This window comes from Artemia sp. Qi Xiang Cuo, chromosome 7 (genome assembly GCF_049724085.1).
Source record: "Artemia sp. Qi Xiang Cuo chromosome 7, ASM4972408v1, whole genome shotgun sequence".
Lineage (NCBI taxonomy): Eukaryota > Metazoa > Arthropoda > Branchiopoda > Anostraca > Artemiidae > Artemia > Artemia sp. Qi Xiang Cuo.
In genome coordinates this window covers 17,931,491-17,950,484 of record NC_142800.1, presented here as the reverse complement: position 1 = coordinate 17,950,484, position 18,994 = coordinate 17,931,491, and the positions used below count along the sequence as shown (strand labels likewise).

The following is an 18,994-nucleotide window of genomic DNA, read 5'->3' as shown; positions in this document are numbered from 1 at the left end:
GCAACATTAACAGAAACATCCACGGAAGCATGCTAACAGAAACTAATCTACGGGCAACATTGGTAGAAACGGAAATAGGCCCCGCAAACAAATTAACAGAACCAGGTACAAAAAACAATTATGTAAACTTGCCAGTCATTTTGTGGCCAAATACAGTATTGGTCATAACTAGCTTATTATACCAACAAAATTGTGGCAGGCAATAGCCACTACAGGGCTTGAAAAGCCCTGCGCTTCAAATATTCTCCAGAGAAATTTTATTTATTTTTTTAAATGCAACTGATATATCCAAACTTGCTATCAATTTCCGTCGTTTAATTTTCAGCTAGCAATAGCGTTTGCAGCTCACGCAAACAGGTTATTGAATCAAACTTACATTTGATAAATTTTACAATTCTTCTTATAAAGAGTAGTCTATCTTACACATTAAAGAATAAAAAATGGCGGTGAGATTGGAATACGTTTTTTCTCAAATCGCAGGTGAAATGATCAGTGAATTATAAATCGAGAAAATGTTATCGCTAACTTCCATTATGAATTCAAGCAAAAACAACGGATGGCTTTTGCTCCTATTAATAGAATCAAGGGTTTATCCAGGATTTTAGTTCGGGGGGGGGGGGGAGGTAAAATAAATTTTCCATCAAAATAATCAAAATTTCTTTATATGTATTTTCGTTACTTTTTTTTACCAGTCAGACAAAATCTTGGGGGAGGGAAGAGGGTTGAATCCCGGTAACCTTCCCCACTCCCTTTAGACACAGCCTTGATCAAAATAGAGCATGTAAATTCATATGGACTAAAGCTGACTCAATGAGAAGTCGGCGATTCTCCGGACTATCATACGCATTTTTAGAAAAGGAGCCTTCGGAATTTTTCTACCTCGGGTGTGTCAAAATATTCGAATAAGTACTAACTTTATTTTAAGATAAAGCTGTTTTTCAGTAGTAAACATATCAAAAAATAATCAAAAAACGGCATTACCATATCACAGTGGATTACAAGATTTAAAATCCAACATTTTAGCATGCCAGTTAAACAAAAGATATCACAACTGTGAAATATGGTCGAAATATCGATTTTTTTGTCATACTAATACATTTTGCGGGTTTTTCTTATATCTTCTCTTGCTACTATCCCATATTGCGGGCCTCTCTAAAAAGTCAAGTTTGGTTGATGCTAATGAAATAAAATACAATAGGATGACTATATAATAGTCTAGAAACAAATTTGTGCTATATATTTGCACATTAGGGGGGGGGGCAGGAGGGTGGGGGGCAAAGCATTGCATATATTAAATAAATAACCTAACCTAGATACCTTTTTCCCTGTCAAAACTCCAAAAAACAACACTTTAAATATCTTAAAACCAGGCTATACAAAATATTTCTCTCAGCGGTGTCTTGAATCATCTTGTAAAAAAGAGTTTTTAAAAGCATCTCTTCCGTTTGACTGTAGCATCTCTTGTTGGACTTCTTTAGAGAGGCCCGCGAAATGGGATTGTACCCTTCTCTTTATTCCATTTTTCTAATTTGCATCAATTTTTTTCAATCAAGTTCATCTTTTAACCAGTAGATGTTTAAAATAAGAAGAAGGACACGCCAGTGGTACCCAACTGAAAATATGATTTTCAAGTTTCAAAATGGAAACCTAAAATTGGTGTTCGACCGCGGCGCTATCTATAACACATTTTTCATTACGATCCAGTGCCATCTTTGATTAATTTAAAGCTCCTTTCCCAAATTCCATAAATATGTTTTGCACTCAACTTTTACTATTACAATAAACCTCCCGTGAATCCACATTAAGCGACAAATTTTTCTCACGAGACACATTTTTTAAACCGGTTTTTAAACAGTCGGTTAGTATGAGCCGTGGTTCCATCTCTACTAGGTTGCAGCTACTGCTACAACAATGACTTGGGGTTTTACTTTGATCAAAATTCGTCTTGGAAACACAATTGTGACATAGCAGATCCTATGGTTGCTGAGAGTATCGGCATTGTCTAAGGACTCAACCAGTGTTGGCCTAGATATGCCCATTTTGCATCATGCAATCATTATTCCTTGCATATATTTTATTTGTGTTTTTCAGGCTAGCTGAGTGTTGTGTTTTTCAGCAGTGTTTTTCCAACTTTTATATGGATTCTAGATGTGGCCCTGTTTTAAAAAATAAGGTTATTCGTTCATTGGTGACTATGTTAAAACTATAAATAATACAATGCATATCTTAAGAAGCTAAAAGTAGTGGATGTAGGAGAATCTCACGAATATCGGGCTACTGTATTTAGTTATCCATGTTTTGAATGAGCTGTCTCCTTCCATGTTCATTATCTTAGATTATACAGTTTTCTAGAAGAATATTTTGCTAGAAATGTTACAAATTTGGTGAGAAAATGTAGCTGTAGAAGGGTAGTTTTAAACATTAACTATGTGGGGTAAGAGTGTGCGGAATCCCCTCCCAAAAAGAGAGGCAGAGCGCCTGCAATTGCTAAAAAAGATCAAAATTGTTTTGTTGAAGGGAAGAACAAGATCTTTGTAAGATCTAGAGATTGAAAGTACTTTTTTTTCATTTAGTGACTATTTTTGTTCTAGTCAAATTATTTGTATTTCAAATGTGTTTTATTCTTATTACTACTAACGTTTTTTATTACATCATCATTTGTAAGGTTGCTTGGTAAGTATACCTTCGAAACAGATTGAGGGAATTAATTTTGACAGTTATTGTTTATTGTTTTTTGTTGTTTTTTATTGCTTCGGGATCATGCTATTATGTTGTTTTATTGTGTCTGATTTCTTTATGTAAATTTAATTTTTGGTACACGGTTTCACCCTTCTGCTTATTATAGATTATACTAGTATTTTTTTTTCTTGTTTTTTTTTCTTCTATTTTTTTATTTATTTTTTGTTAGTAGAACACCTTCGCAAGCGACGCTTTTGGTGTGCTACCAATTGATTTTGCCTCTGTTTTTTTTTTTTTTTTAATAAATTGCTATTACTAATAAAAAAAAACAATTTCTTTGGCTTTTTTTTAGAGTTTATCAGTTTTTTTTCCCTTTGATTTTTTCTTTTTTGATCGTTTCCTTTCTATTCTTTTTTTTTCCGAGCATTACTCCTTTAAAGGTAATGTCAGTTTTGCAATTGCAGTCATATAATGTCAGTAAATTTCAAGTCTTTTCAAAGCCTGCTACGTATCACACTAACTGTACTTTTTGTTTGTAATGAATTAATCTAATTACCACTTCATCTTTGTTGTAGTCTTTAATCAAGCCAATTTAGTCAAATAAAATTGGCAGGTAGACTACAGGGAATGCACCTGTAAACACAGGTGCATATGGACCTAACCCTTAGGAAAAGCGTAATTTGAGCGTATTTTCTGGTTCAGTGTAGGGTTAAAAAAAACTCGTATTTTTATTTCTTTTTCCATCTTTTTTTCAGGGGGTCGGAGGAAGCCTTTGGACCACACCATCTCGTATGCATGTCTACCATTGAGAGAAAAAATACTTTATTAATAAATAAAAAAGGAAAAAAAACATGCATAAAACTCTTGATGCCTCAGCTTATACTAAGGAGTTTTAAATGGCAATCAGTATAAATCAAAGATAACAAGAAAGAAATGCTAACTTTGCAGCCAAACAGAAAAATCCACTTCAAAACAAGCGAGCAACACGGGAATAATAATAAAACGACAAGAAACAAGCCCACAACTTAAATTTTCACCTCCCTCCTCATTAACAAAACCCAAGAAAAATTTATCAATGAAGAAAATCCCATTTCAAAATTTCTTTAAAAAAATTCAAAACAACAATAATATTTTCAGTTGATTGACCATTACATTCCAAATCCCCAACTAAACAAAACATTTTGTTTAACTAAAAGACCATAAATCTTCTATAATCTTACCAACAAACGTAAGATCTTATTAGTAAATCTAACTTAAGACTAAAAATCATCTATTATCTTGCTAATAAACTTAAGATCCTATTTTTACTTAAGTATATTTTACTTAATACTAAAAATCTTCTGTAATATAGTTAAGAAAATTCACCAAACTTATTGCAAGATGTATAATTGAAAACAATGGTCGGATATACACCATTCTTGGGTTAACTGAAACTCGACAAAGCCCATCATGGTGGTCAAGGACTATACATTTTTAAGTAATCTTTCTAAGCAACACAATTCCCGGGAAATATTGATTGTTGAACAAACAAAAGAGCACACAAATTGCTAAAACCTATAGTTGATATAATATTAATTTCCTGATAGTACCTCCTAACCGGTTCATGCAGTGACTAATGTGTCAGAGCTGGAATAGCATTTCTTTGAATTAACCCTATCTGGTTAAAGAAACGAACTAAGCCATATGCTTCTATAATACAGAAAATGTATGTAATAAAGAAAATTATAGGACTCTCAAAACTTTCAGCGGAAAAGAAAGTTTTATTTATCTAATTGGTTACATCAAGATCCCGAGCTAGAGCTCCGATTAGACTACGCAAGTGTTCCCAAAACGATAGAGTTTCATCTAGATAAACGTCAAGATAACGTCAAGGTATTTTAAACGTCAACATCGTCAACCTTGTTAACGTCTAGATAAACGTCAAGATATTTTACCCATTGTTCTCACATAATCTTGCATGGATCCATTATAATTTTATCAAGCCAAGAGTAGTAAGCTAGTGAGCGCGAAAAGGCTAAAATATTCACTTACCAACCTCGTGCCCGAAGCCATTCACCCTTAGCCACGTATTGGTTTAATTTGCAGGCAAGTTAATTGTGACTGCAGTAAATAAGAAGTTTAGCTGTTGTCTAAGTGACAGTGTTATCAACAAAAAAAGGAGAATAAAAGTTAACAGCTACTTTCGTCAAGTCAGTAGTATGGTACTTGATATTTGGTATACTTGTCGAAGGATGGTTTATATAAATCAAAAACAAAACTGGTCACAATACTGATCCTTGTGATATTCTATACGATGGTGGCTGTAGGCTAGATAAAATCACTTCTTTTTTCTTTAAATGGCTTTTACAGAATTTAAGAGAAAAAAGGGCACAATTTAAATAAAACAGTGGAACAAAACAAAAAAAAACAACAAACTTTAATATCATTTAAAGTCTGTTTTTTTTTTGTTATACTGTTTTACTTACACAATACCCGTTTTTTCTCTCTTAAATTCTGTAAACGGAAAAGCAGTCTAGTCAAAGAAATTATTTAAATTGCTTCTTAAAAATAAGGAGCATTTTTATCGAACACCATACCTAGTGTTCGACACTTCTTGGACAATTCTGGATTAACACTGAATGGCTAAAGGCCCATTTACAATAGCCCTTTAACAATACTGCAGCTTAGCAAATGCTAACATAAACAAATCAGAATTGTTAAGCCAATCAGGAAATTCTTTAGAAAATCTGATTGGATCAAATCAGTGCTAATTCCTACTAGTTCTAGCAAATTCTCGGCATTAGCCCGAATTAATCGCTAATTAGCTTAATAAATAATAAGTTAATTGTTGGTATTAGTAAAATCTTATTGTGAATAGGCCTTAAAATAGTCAAGGCCTATAATTGTATAAAAACAATAATGCTTCTATTGTCAAACCTTTATACAGGGTTCCATTCACTACTCGAGTAACACAGCTCAATGTCTTGTTCCATCATCCGGTGTTTCAGAAAGCCAAACTGAAGCTCATCCGAAACTCGGTAACTTTCCCAAAAATACATAGCCTTAGCCTAAAAGATCCAATATCTCGAGCCATATGGGTGGAATAGATATTCATTTACAACTTGAAAAAAAATTTTAGTTATCACTCTTAAAAACTGTTGTTATTCGAGGTACTGTAAATATTCTCAGAATTTTTTCCAGGGCAAAGACAATGTTTTATAATATTTTCAATTCTTTAAATAAAATTAAATAAATTTTCTTTCAAACATCATATGTCTTCTAAGTGCTTAATTGTCATTTGATGAATCCTCCAATTTCTATACAAAATAAGATTTTTCAGCCTTTTGTAGATCCTTATTTAAATTATTTGCACGAATGCTATATATTTCTCCATTCTCCTGTGTTGGGCGACCCCTTTCGTTGACAGAGATAATTACTTATCAATGGCAATGAATTAATTGAATGTCTTTTACCATGCTTTTACTTTAGTGTTACCCAGGGTTGCAACCTTAGTGATTTATCATTATTTCCAGTGATTTTTACATTGCCTAAACAAAAAAAATCACTCAATCAGCACATAAATCACTAGATTATTGAGGGAAATCACTAAATCAACCAAAAAATCCCTTAAATCCAGCGATTTTTTTTTCATCGGGTGAAAACCCTGCTGTTATCTCCATAAAAATCTTAGAGAGTTAACTATATAACAGACTTAATTTAACATCAATATTCTTCTTTGGTTCATGGGAACATCCCAATCAATACCTGTAATTTTCTCATTAAGTTGCCTCATTAATCCAGAATGTTAATTAAAGAGTAAACCTTTGTTTTTGAATATTTAACTTCATGGATTTTTAGAGGAAGTCTAGCTACTATTGCAGAATGACCGGATGCATTATTAACTGTTACTTTTGGCTTGCTGAATTCAATATTAGCCAATATAATATCGGTTAACTTTGCTGATGCTTGACAAACTTGTGTCAATATGTTTGTCAACACTGCCAAAGAATACCATGCATATAGATCCCAGAACAAAGATATATGATACAGATGGTTTACGGGCCAATTCTGTAACTAAAAAAGAGGTGTCGAGTATTAAGCGCACCTTAATGATATTTGTGACGACGATGAAGTATGTGGGAAGACAGTGTTGCCAAGTTTATCAAACGATCGATCCGAGTTTAGTAATCATTATTTACTAAGCAATCATAGGATTAAAACTGATGAGTTTTATGCTGATTGTTTTGTAATTTACATATAGCTCTCTTGAATTTCAATTGTAAAGATAAATCGGCTTCAAAAATGTCATTATTATATAATATGAAAATTACGGCCACAGCTGTAGCTGCAAGCTAGTATAAAGCAAACCACAGCCCATAGTAACCAAGAGTTAAAGAAATCCGTTCAAAAAAAAAAAAAACAGCCTAATGAGAAAAATTGACACCTGACACTGATTCAGGAATGGTACCTATTTTTTCCGTTCCTTTTAAAGGTGAGAGTTTATAAGAAAAAGAAATTTATAATGATTACGGGGGGAGGGAAGCCTGAACCCCTCAAAAATGGTGTCGGATAAAAATGAAAAATTAATATTGGAATCAGCATGGTAGAAAACCTTATAGAGGGGAACTACAGTCATCCCCCTTGAACAACCAGGAAAATCACTTTACACTGTTTGTATTGCTGATGTGTCTCCTTTTTTTCTTTTCCACCAGGGCTAACGGGTTATCAGTACATGATACACAGATGTTTACTACTTGGCGGTGGAATTATAGTAAACAACAAAGTGCAGCCCATAGGAACAACATTCACAAAACTTTTTTTTTAAAGAAATTGAAGACAGACGAACACAGTCACCAAGTTGCTCGGTTACCAAAAAATTGCTCGGTTGGGCATCTGTATCACATACTTTTGTCTGTGACATAGATTAACGAAATCTACCAGAGATGAGACGTACTCTCAGAAAGGTCTGCATTCCAATCCCCTACATTGGAATATGTTTCTGCGTTTTTTCCTTGCACAAAAAAAATTACTGTTTTCATAAGGCAGATCTACTGAAGCAAGAACCTTGTCGGCTATATCAAATAGTAGTGTGTGCGTACACGTGCATAAAACAAGCATACCTTGTAGGCATATCTTTTATGAAGACGCTTCTGTTCCTTGAAATGTTTCATTAAATCTTCCATAAATTTCTGTGTGATTCCTTTTTCTTCTATTCTTGGTCCGTCATAACTGTCTTCAACAACTAAAATAGTAAAAAAAAGTTCCTTATCTGTTGTAAATATGTATCAAATAAAAATTAACGATTTGATAGTTGAATAATATATATATATATATATATATATATATATATATATATATATATATATATATATATATATATATATATATAAATACACGCCTGCATGGAGGATGATTGAACAAACAATGTGGTATATCGTTTTTTTTTCCCGTCTAAACATACGAGAACAGACAAATTAGCGACAATAAGCAATATTTGAGGGTAGGGGTAGGGTGGGCAACCCTGAAGTCTGAATTAAAAGATTCAATCTCGCAAGATGTGAATAATTACATAAAAATATGCATTTCGGACAAATTCCCGTTTATTAAGATTATTGTGATTGACTTTGTCGGCATAGGCTATGGGAGAACACTGTCTTAAATAGAGAAATTAAACTTTTGCTTTAAAAAAGCATAGAGAAATGAAAATTTTGGAAGTTTTGGGGTCTCATAGAGCGAGATTACGTTCAAAATTAAGAATACTAAGTTCAATAAACTTGGAATTAATCAGGATGAGTTAGTGATGTTTAGGAATAATAAATTGGCAAAGTAGGCAAGGCCGTACCCAGAGGGGGGGTTAGGTGGGTTTGACCCCCCCCCCCGAAATATTTGTCTGACTCGTAAAAACGTAACAAAAATGGATATAAACTAATTTTGTATGTGTGTGTAAACCCCCCCCCCCCGATTTTTTTTTTAGTAAAACCCCCTCCGAAAAAAAAATCCTGGGTACGGCCTTGAAAATAGGCAGCGTATCTTACCTTGGTAGGGTTATTAGTAAAAACGGTGAATACAATGAAGATGTCAAATAGTCAAAGAGTAGGCAGTTGTCCACAGATGAAGATGTTTGAAGCAACAGGAAGATGAGCCTCATAACTGATATTAATATGCAAGAAGCCACGGTGACGACAGAAGTCAAATATGGCCTTGAACATGGGTGCTTTGAAAGGCCGACGAAAATATACTAGAAACTTTTCTGATGAATTATCTAAGGATAGTTATAGGTCCTTTATTGAATGATCATGTGTATTTTTAGAAGGACAGCTACAGTATACTCAGATCGATTCAAAGCGATCATCAAGTTTCCTCATTACATGTGGATTTGCACAAGGTTCTGTTCTTGGACTGTTTATATCTTTAATTTTGTAAATGACCTAATTAAGACTATGTCGAACATCAAAAATAATTTCAGAGAATTATTCCATGATCCACAAGCTGTAACAGCACTGACGTTTATCAACAACACGTCGCATAACTGAATTTAGCAAGTGATTTAAAGATATAGATTAAACTTGCATGCGTGTAAACAAACTTCAAATTCACCCTTCTAGGAGTAGTTTCATTTTGCTCTCAAGAACAGCTACTTAAAATCCATCGATTAACTGATTAAAATATAGTGATATTGAGATTAAATGGAAGTAGGGTGTCAAGTATCTAATTTTTATACTTCATGAAAATTTTTCGTTTAGGAGTTAGAAGTTCTACTGTATTTATCGAGGAATAAAATTGTGAAAACGTAATGATACCACAAATAATAAAACAAAAAGGTTAGAAAAATTTTGAAATAAAGTTAAGGAAAAAATGTACTCTAATGATGAGTTTTAATTTGTTACATGAGTCTTTCTTTAAAGGTTGTTTGAGATGTGTGAAGGAGTATAGTGGAGCGTTAAGATTGTTTTTGTTTTTTGTTGTTTTTTTTATCACGGTAACTCCAGTAGCAGCTCAGTGAGAAAATATATATGTTTTTATTTGCATTATAAGTATTGGCTGCGAAGTTAGTCCCTATTTATAATCAGTCTTAAGGAAATTTTATTCTTGACACGCCCCTAGAAAAACTCATTTTTGTAAGTTCATAGACAGGTCAGCAGATTAGTTGAAAGAAGTTATTTTTCGCGTATAAATATGCATGTATATTGTTTAGTCATCTTTTTATTTGAAACTCATCTTAACTATGAATGAATGAATGAATTTTATTAATAACCTGTCTTACAATAAACAGAAAAAGACAGAGCACAAACTAGAAAAAGAAAGAAAAAGCAAAAACTGGCAAGAAAAACAAATACAAACAGAAAAAACTACATAATAACATAACTATTTGAGAAGGTGGGCCCACTCGTGATCCAGGAGCTCTAGTTTTTTCACGTAATTCTGAATTACCTCCTCCACGGCACTCAGAGGCTCAACAATTCCATATTTCACAGCAATATGGAGGTTTCTAACAAAAGGCGGCACTTGAAGAAGATATCGGGCATACTTGAAATATACCGACCTTATGTCTTTCTTGTTTCGTGCACTCAGGAGCTTCCAAAAAGGAGACAGGTACAAGACATGAGGCAAAGCTACTGCATTATAAAGACGAGCCAAATATTTACGGCGTGAATTGCGACGGCTAGTGACAACACCCGCATAGGCAATGCGCACTTTTTTAGAAAGGTGTTCAATAAGCAAAGACTGAGTCTCTCGAAGATTACGACCAATCGGCAGGCCAAGGTACGTAATGTGACTAGACGGTGTTACGATACTTCCACCAAGCCTGACTGTAGCATTATCTTCAGGGCAATTAAAAAACAAAACAGCAGACTTTTCTACATTAAACTGCAAACCAATATCAGCATAACATTTTGCAAGACGCGAGAAGTTATTTTCTAATGAAGAAAGCAACCAAGACAGATTTAAAAGATCATCTGCAAAACCCCAGAAGTGACAAGTCAATATGCTTGCAAATATAACTCGGAGAGATAACCTGTTGTGCATCATTAACACTGTTATTATACAAAGTAGGAGACGTTATAGCCCCTTGCTTAATTCCCTTATGTACGGATATCTCCCGACTAAGCTCACCATCTTGCAAACGAACACGAAGCTTGAGGTTCCTATACATATCACGTAGTGACCTTACAATAGAAGAACGCACGCCTCGCTTACACAGCTCAACCAAAATCTGGGCATGAATTCCAGAGTCAAAAGCTCTCCTGACATCATACTGACCTAAGATCAAAGTTTCTAGCTGGAGATGAGCATCAAGTAATTTGTTAGCAAGAAGATAAAGTACATGGGTGAACCCGAGGCCTTTTCGAAAACCAAGCTCGTGTGGAGGCATCTGACACTTATCATAAATCTCATCAAACACTACGATCTCGAATAGTTTACAAAATACTGAAGATATCGTTACTGGCCAATACGAAGAAGGCTGTTCGGCTGGCTTCCCCTTCTTTAATATCGGTATAACCATGCCCAGACTAAAGCAACTCGGGACTATCCCTTGTGTCAAAACCATCTGAAGCAGGAGGGCAATATGATGGTAAAGAACATAACCTCCTAAAGAAACAGGTAGAGGACAAATACCTTCGCAGCCTATTGCGTATACCCTTTTTAGATTTTTAACGGCCTGGCAAATCGTGACCGGTGACACTGAGAAACCCTTGAAGGTGTCGGTAAGCATAGAAAACAGCTCAGTCTCGTACTTAGACTGCAGAACTGGATCAGGCACTTTGCACTCGGACTCAAAGTGAGCACTCCACTGATAAGCAGAAATATTAGACGTAGGCTTAGCTTCTTCAGGCTTAGACTGAAGCGACCAAATAAGGTTCGGATTCTTACTGAGCTTTTGCACAAAATTTTCTTTGAGGGTTGCACGATGGGCATCTAAAGCTTTATTGAACTTTCGTTTAGTATGGATTCGAATCTCGTTCACTATTCCACTTCGTGGCTTCCCGCTATCATGCTAAACTTTCAGCCATAGCTTCGCCGACGCACAAGCCGCCGCTTGCTCCGGATTTCTAGACCACCGTTTCACCTGCGATCTATTACGGATGTGCTTCACAGGAACTGCTACACTCTCCGCGATACTCAGAGCATGCTCAGATTATGGGAATTATAAAAAAAAAAAAAAAAAAAAAAAAAAAAAAAAAAAAAAAAATTACATCAGTTGGAAATGACAACTGCACTATCGGAATCGCCATATCCGAAAATACCATTTGAGAGAATTACAGTTCTCCGTCTTGAACGACAAGGATAACAATTTTTCACATGTGAAGCAGTGATGTGTCTTCTTTTTTGCACAAAAACAAACGACCATCCTACCCTCATGTGATATTAGCACTTCAATGTGAAGGTGCGATGGCAACAATGGCAGTATTAACTGAAAAAACATGGTTGTTATATGGAGTTTACACAAATGTAAATTGTCAAAAGTGGAGGTATATCTTTGTTAATGATGACACTAGAATTTTCTTCAAAATAAAAAAGGGCTCAAGTGCGATCGAAACATACATTGCCTGCTCAATAGCCATAAATACCTAATATGTACACCTTAAACCAATCTTAAGCTACGCAGAGATTAGTTACATTAGTCTATTGCACTCATACTATCCTATTGTTACTTATTACACTAGAAATATAGGACTTCCCTATCCTGGTGTGATACTAACACTGTAAGTATGATGGTATAATGGTGACAATGACAGTTTTGACTGAGTGATCCAGGTTCCAACATGAAGTCTACACAAATATAAACTCCTTCAAAACATTCATTACCAGCAAAAGAGCTGAAACTTCTTAATGTGTATACCTTGAACCTTACTCTAATTGGTGATTAGTTATTAGCGTAGGAATATAGGTCTTTACTATCCTCAAGTGGCACTGACGCTGAAATACACAGGTACATTAGTGGCAGTCACAATGTTGAATAAATAGACAACACTTACCAATTGTATCTAGGTCTATAGAATCTGCAACTGATCTTTGCAAAGCATCAACAGAAATTGCTTTTTCAAAAGCCTGTCTTTTGACTATTTTGCTACATTCGTCATATTTGATTTTGGCATCTTTGTCATTCGGCCTAAATCTTGTTACTAGCTCATAGTCCCTTAAAGCCAATTTGGGTTTATTCAAAGCCATATAAGCAGAGGCACGTCTATAATAGCCTTTGACATTATTTTTGTCTATTTCAATGGCCCTGGTAGCATCTAATACAGCATAACCAAAACATTCAGTTTTTAAGTAGGCAAAGCTTCGATTTGCATAGTAGATTGCTGATGATCCATTCAAGTCGATCGCTTTAGTGTACAATTCAATGGCTTGCTGATAATCTTGATCTGCAATTAAATAAAATAAAGTAATACAAGAAAAGAAGGGCGTGTCAATGAAGTCACAGCTCCACCATACACATCTAACAATTATCCTATATCGTAGAATAGTGTTAAAATGGGGATTAGAGGGGCCACAAAGTGTTTCTGTTATGTCTAAGAGTACACCTGCACACTGTAGCGATAGGGTAGCGCTCTCTGAAATTCATCCAAAGGAATCCTTACTGCTTGAAAAATGTTGGGTTCAAATGCATGTTTTAAGCAGGACGGACGTATCTCCTTTTTTGTGCTACAAGACTAATACCATAATGCTTTACTACCAAAGAATTAGTGATCCTTCACTAGCATAAAACTGACCCCACAAATATGCATCCACTTCTCTTCTGCCCATAGTTTCTCAGAGTGTTTCTATTCTCTATCTTTGCTCCTTAATCAAAAACATTTAATTTATATATTTTCAAAACTACCAATAAGGTTAAAAATGGACAACAGCTTTGATTCCTATTTTGTCAGTGCTCCTTGGGTACCCTTTGATGTGTAGGGTAGGTACCCAAGTGGTGCCCAAGTGGTGCCTGTTATTTGATGTGGTATTCAAATAACAGGCCAAGATTCTTAATGAATATTTCTACTTGGAAAGGTACCAAAGCCATTTATTGTATTTTTCAATATGCATCTACTTAACTTTTCTGCTTTGTTATCAACCCACACATCATAGAGTAGGTGCATACTCTTATTCCTACAGAAGAAAGGAAAGTGAAGCTAGTATCAACAAAAAAATAACTATTGCCATCTAGAGTTTGGTGTCTCTTGGCCTTTTTCAGTGCAATAATAAGATAAAGTTAAAGGAATTGTAAAAATTAGTGTAGTTATAAGTTTCTGATTTTAGTTTCAGAAAAAAAATAATTGCAAAGCTTGAAAAATGCCAAAAAACACAAAACGCTAGATGGCGTTGATTTTTTGGCGCTAGTGCTAGTTCCTGCTTTTATACGTTCCACATATTCTTAGCTACACATTAAAATAGCTATCATTTTCTTTCGTTCATTTCTATTTTAAGATACAAGCAAAAATCTCCTGGAATCCTTAATGTTTGAAGGGATTAGAAACAACTATATCAAATTAAAAGTTTTCTTCAATGTCTTTTCCAAATATCCCTATTTAATACTACCGTATATATCTAAGAACTATCAGAAAATATTTTAGTTCTAAAAAAAGGTTAACATTTATTTTTTTTTCTTTCATGTGATCTTTTTTTAATCCATACCACACATTTTCAGACATGGTTCTGTACCTTCAAAGAACTAATGAATTCATTTTAGGCGAAGCATAAGTATTTGCGTAACCTCAAAAATTGGCAAATCAACAAGATTAGGGACTACTATATTCAGTCAAGAAAAATAAAAACTCAACAAGCTTCATAAAAGTTCTTTTTTATAGGTTTAGAAGCTATTAGATGAACCTAGAAACAAAAGCAAGTTTTTACCTACTTTTGAAATATACATTAGCCTCTTCTTTTGTCTTCTCTGCTAGCTCAAAACTAGCATCTACTCCATTTTCACCATTATTGCAGTTAAGGATGGTCATCTTTGCTCAACAGACAACAGTACTCTGCAAATGTGATAGGCTCAAGGATAAGATCAGTTTAGAAAGCTCAACATAATTAGACAATTGAGAAAATTGGGGGAAAAAAAACAGGACAATAGGTAAGAAGTTTATCAACAGATTTCATTAAAATCTTCATCACACCTGGTCCACATGTTGCAAAAGGTGTGAATTAGGTTGTTAGCATTTCTGAGAACATATTAAAGTGTTTGACAGTGCTTTTCGTTTGTGATAATTAAACATTAGCGATCTCTTCAAACAGTTTGTGGTAACGAACTGTAAGTAAGGAGCAATGCAGCTCAATAGCAACCTGAACTCTAAGAAGCAGAGTCTAGATAGCAATAGATAGCCTACATCAAAATTATTGAATTTTGATGTTTATTCAAAATATCTAAAATTCATCAAATTTAATGGTACCCAACAAAAGTTACAAGCCAAAAAAATTTGCCCAATATTTGAAAAAGGGGGAAAACACCCCCAGAACATCAAGTGATCTTAATGAAAATCATTCCATCAGATTCAGCATACCAGAAACCCTACTGTAGAAGTTTCAAGCTCTTATGTACAAAATGTGGAATTTTGCATTTTTTGCCAGAAGAAAGATAATGGATGTATGTTTATTCGTAACTATTTTTTTTTTGGGGGGGGGGGGTATCGTATCGTACCAGTGATTGTACAAGATCGAGAAAGGGCTCATTTGATCGGAAATCACAAGTTCTAGTGCCCTTTTTAAGTGACCGATAATATTGGAGGAAAGCTAACCCCCTCTCATGCTCATTTTTTCCAATTTTTTTTTTCCAAGTCATGCAATCCAAATTTTTAGATAGCCATTTTGTTCAGCATAGTTGACAAATCTAATAACTTTGTACTTGAGGATGACTTAACCCCCCTAGTCCCTGGAGGAAGGGCTGTAGTTATGAACTTTGCCCATTGTTTACATATAGTATTAGTTATTGGGAAGCATACAGACTTCTTCAGGGGGGATTTTTCTGGTGAGGGGGGAGTCAGGGGGGTCACGTACGAGGATCTTTCCATGGAGGAATTTTTCATGGGGGAAGGGAATTTTCCATGGAGGGGGCACTGGATTTCCCAGCATTATTTAAACAACGACCATGAATTAAATGTAAATAAAAAGAAACAAGTTTTTTCAACTGAAAGTAAGCAGCACAAACTTAAAAAGAACAGAAATTATTACATATATGAGGAAGTATGCTCCACTTGTCAATACCTTGCTCTTTAAGCTAAAGTTTTTTTTTTAGTACTTTTAAAATAGCTATTTATTCTAATTAAACGGCCTTAGTGATTCAGGAGTCATTCTTAAAGGATTGGCATATATATATATATATATATATATATATATATATATATATATATATATATATATATATATATATATATATATATATATATATATATATATATATATATATATATATATATATATATATATATATATATATATATATATATATATATATATATATATATATATATATATATATATATATATATACATATATATATATATATATATATATATATATATATATATATATATATATATATATATATATATATATAGATAGATAGTGATGTGATAGATAGATATATATATATATATATATATATATATATATATATATATATATATATATATATATATATATATATATATATATATATATATATATATATATATATATATATATACAAAGTTGCCACCTGTAGCATAAAAGTACTATTTTAGCACTATTTCATTATGTGTAGCACTGTAGCACGTGCTCAGGGTTGCTTCAGTAGTGCTAAAACAGCAGAAAAATCCTAATTTGGCACTATAAAGTCAATTCTTTTACCAAAGCACCGAAAATCGCTGTGTAGCACGCAAATTTGGGCAATTGTAGCACTTTAGGATCTGGCCGTGGTGGTGGTCCTATTTGGTAATTTAAAGGCTCATAACATGCTTAAATTCCTATAAAGTTTTGTTTTAATTTATTTATTCAGCTAAGAATTAATGAGGTAGCTATATGATTGACTGTATAAGTTAAAATTCAAAGCAGTTAAAATAAATTAAACTTAGTAATGGCTCTAGAATGGGTCCAACATAAGCTAAAATATCAGCCTTAGCGGCAGTTTTACCTTAGCTAAATCTGAGCATTAGTCAAATCTCATTATGAATAAACATCAAGCTATCCTTGGGCAATTCCTCTAGATAGCAGTTACCCAGTGGACTTTATTCTGTTGAAGATTACTAACATTTGGACAAATTCCCACCTCAGAGAACATCATTAACCATGTGATTGGGAACCATCTTGTCAAAAGTACTTGGTTAATATTAACCAGCCCAGCGTCCACAGAAAGATGTCACTTAAGATTAACCATATGTAATTATGAGGTCGAGCAAGAAAAACTTTCTAGTGGTTAAACGAGCTGGTACTGATTGGCTACACCCAGCCATGGTGGCCAAAACCAGCAATTGGTGACCCAATTGGGCCAGAGCCTTTTAGAAAAATGGACACTAATGTGTTAAACTGTCCTTGGAGCAACTTTGTTTAATATATAGAAAAATGACTTCAAAATATTCCAAACCAGTCCTCAAAAATCATATACAGATTAGCGTAAGCTCATATTTCCAATGGCTATGCAGGGCATAGCTAATGTTCATCAAGCCCCAAAACACCATGTCCTAAAGCTACCACCCATTATACACAAGAGGGAAATGATTTATGTAATTATGGCAAGGAAGACACTACCGTAATCTCTGATTTCTTGAGCCTGATTTTTAGCCCTTCACTCTAAAGTCACAGAAGAGGTCACAATAAAAGGCCTAACCTGCCCTATCACCAGGAAAAAAAAGACACTTAACCTTTTTGCTTGTTATGAATATACTTTGGGACAATCTTACTCAACTATCCTCCAGCAATTTACCTCTGCAGCTCAGCTAATGGCTTCAGCTCAAATATTTCAAGTGTGAAGGAACCCCCATGACCTCTTTTGGAAGAGAGTACATTTAAATGAACAGCTAATCATGAAGAGTTAAGAGAAACTCTATTTTTAAGACTGTAATATTGTAAAGTCTTAAAATATTTTTTTAAGACTGTAAAATCTGCAAAGTATTTTGATCCATCAAGTAGAACTCCAAGCTGAAATTCATAGAAGTTCAACTCCAAGCTGACGGCTTAAAATCTGAGCTGAGAGCAGTAGTCTTCTAAAATAATGAAATTATGTCCTATTCATCCAGGTCTCTTTTGTAACAATAAACAAAAAATAGTTGAAAACAAAGAAAGAAATCAGTGCTATTACTTTTTGCTGTCATCACTTCCATCAGTATATGCATAGTCAACATTTTAGGATAAAAATAGATCACGAGCTATTAAAATCCCAACTGAATGACACAGCTGTTAAATCATTCCCCTATACTACAGAGAATGCTTCACAAAATTCAGCCTTATGAATTTTATATTAAGCACAGGCTTAGCAAAGGGATTCATGTCCCAAATAATCCGACTCATCTCTACCTTGACTGTCATGTAAAATTGACAAGAAAATAATTTCTATATACATTTTGTTTCAAAGCAACTTCTGATATGTCCAAGTACCAAAAACACTTAACAAACTTTCATCTGTTGTATCAAGTTTCTACCAAGTTAGAGATGACTTGGCTGTCACAGATAAAATCCTTCTGAAAGGCAATAGACGTTATCATTCCTAGATCTATGCAACCACATATTCTGGAAAGACTGCATATATTGCATCCTGACATGAAGGGAAACAAAAAAAAGGCAAGATAGGTTCCTTTCTGGCCTAGTAGAACTCAACCAATTGACAAAACTTGTTGATTAAAACCAGCAACACTCAACAGAACTCAACCAATTGACAAAACTTGTTGATTAAAACCAGCAACACTCAACAGAACTCAACCAATTGACAAAACTTGTCGATTAAAACCAGCAACACTCAACAGAACTCAACCAATTGACAAAACTTGTTGATTAAAACCAGCAACACTCATACCTAGAATTTGGTCCCAGTGTCAACATTATGCAAAAGCATCTCCACAACAATCCAAACAAAAAGAAGAAGAAGAATCTACATCTCTACCTACCCAACATCTCTACATCTACATCTCTACCCAAGTTCTAGAAACAACCATTTCAAAAATGGGAAGTGCTAGGTACAAATGTGGATGTGCTAACCAACAAGGTGCCAGAAACTAAAGTTATGCCTGACAAGACAAAAGCAGGTATTTTGCAGCTTCTGAATTCAAACCAAGGTCATCAGACTGTAATCTAAGGGCTAGTGACCTAATGATAAGTGGATATCAACTCCACACAAATGGGACTAGAATTTGCAGACAAGGTATTGCAATTTACACCAAA

The 18,994-nt window shown here is 34.2% G+C and overlaps 1 protein-coding gene across 1 annotated transcript in view; it reads right to left on the bottom strand.

Annotated features, from left to right (window-relative positions):
* PpD3 (protein phosphatase D3) overlaps positions 1-18,994 on the bottom strand; it is a 132,374-nt gene that overhangs the window by 100,792 nt on the left and 12,588 nt on the right. Inside the window, exons 2-4 of the mRNA XM_089091409.1 lie at positions 14,504-14,624; positions 12,639-13,028; positions 7,779-7,900 (exon numbers count right to left, since the gene is read on the bottom strand). Coding sequence (XP_088947535.1) covers positions 7,779-7,900; positions 12,639-13,028; positions 14,504-14,600 — 609 coding nt within the window. The 5' untranslated portion in view covers positions 14,601-14,624. The remainder of the gene's footprint in view (positions 1-7,778; positions 7,901-12,638; positions 13,029-14,503; positions 14,625-18,994) is intronic.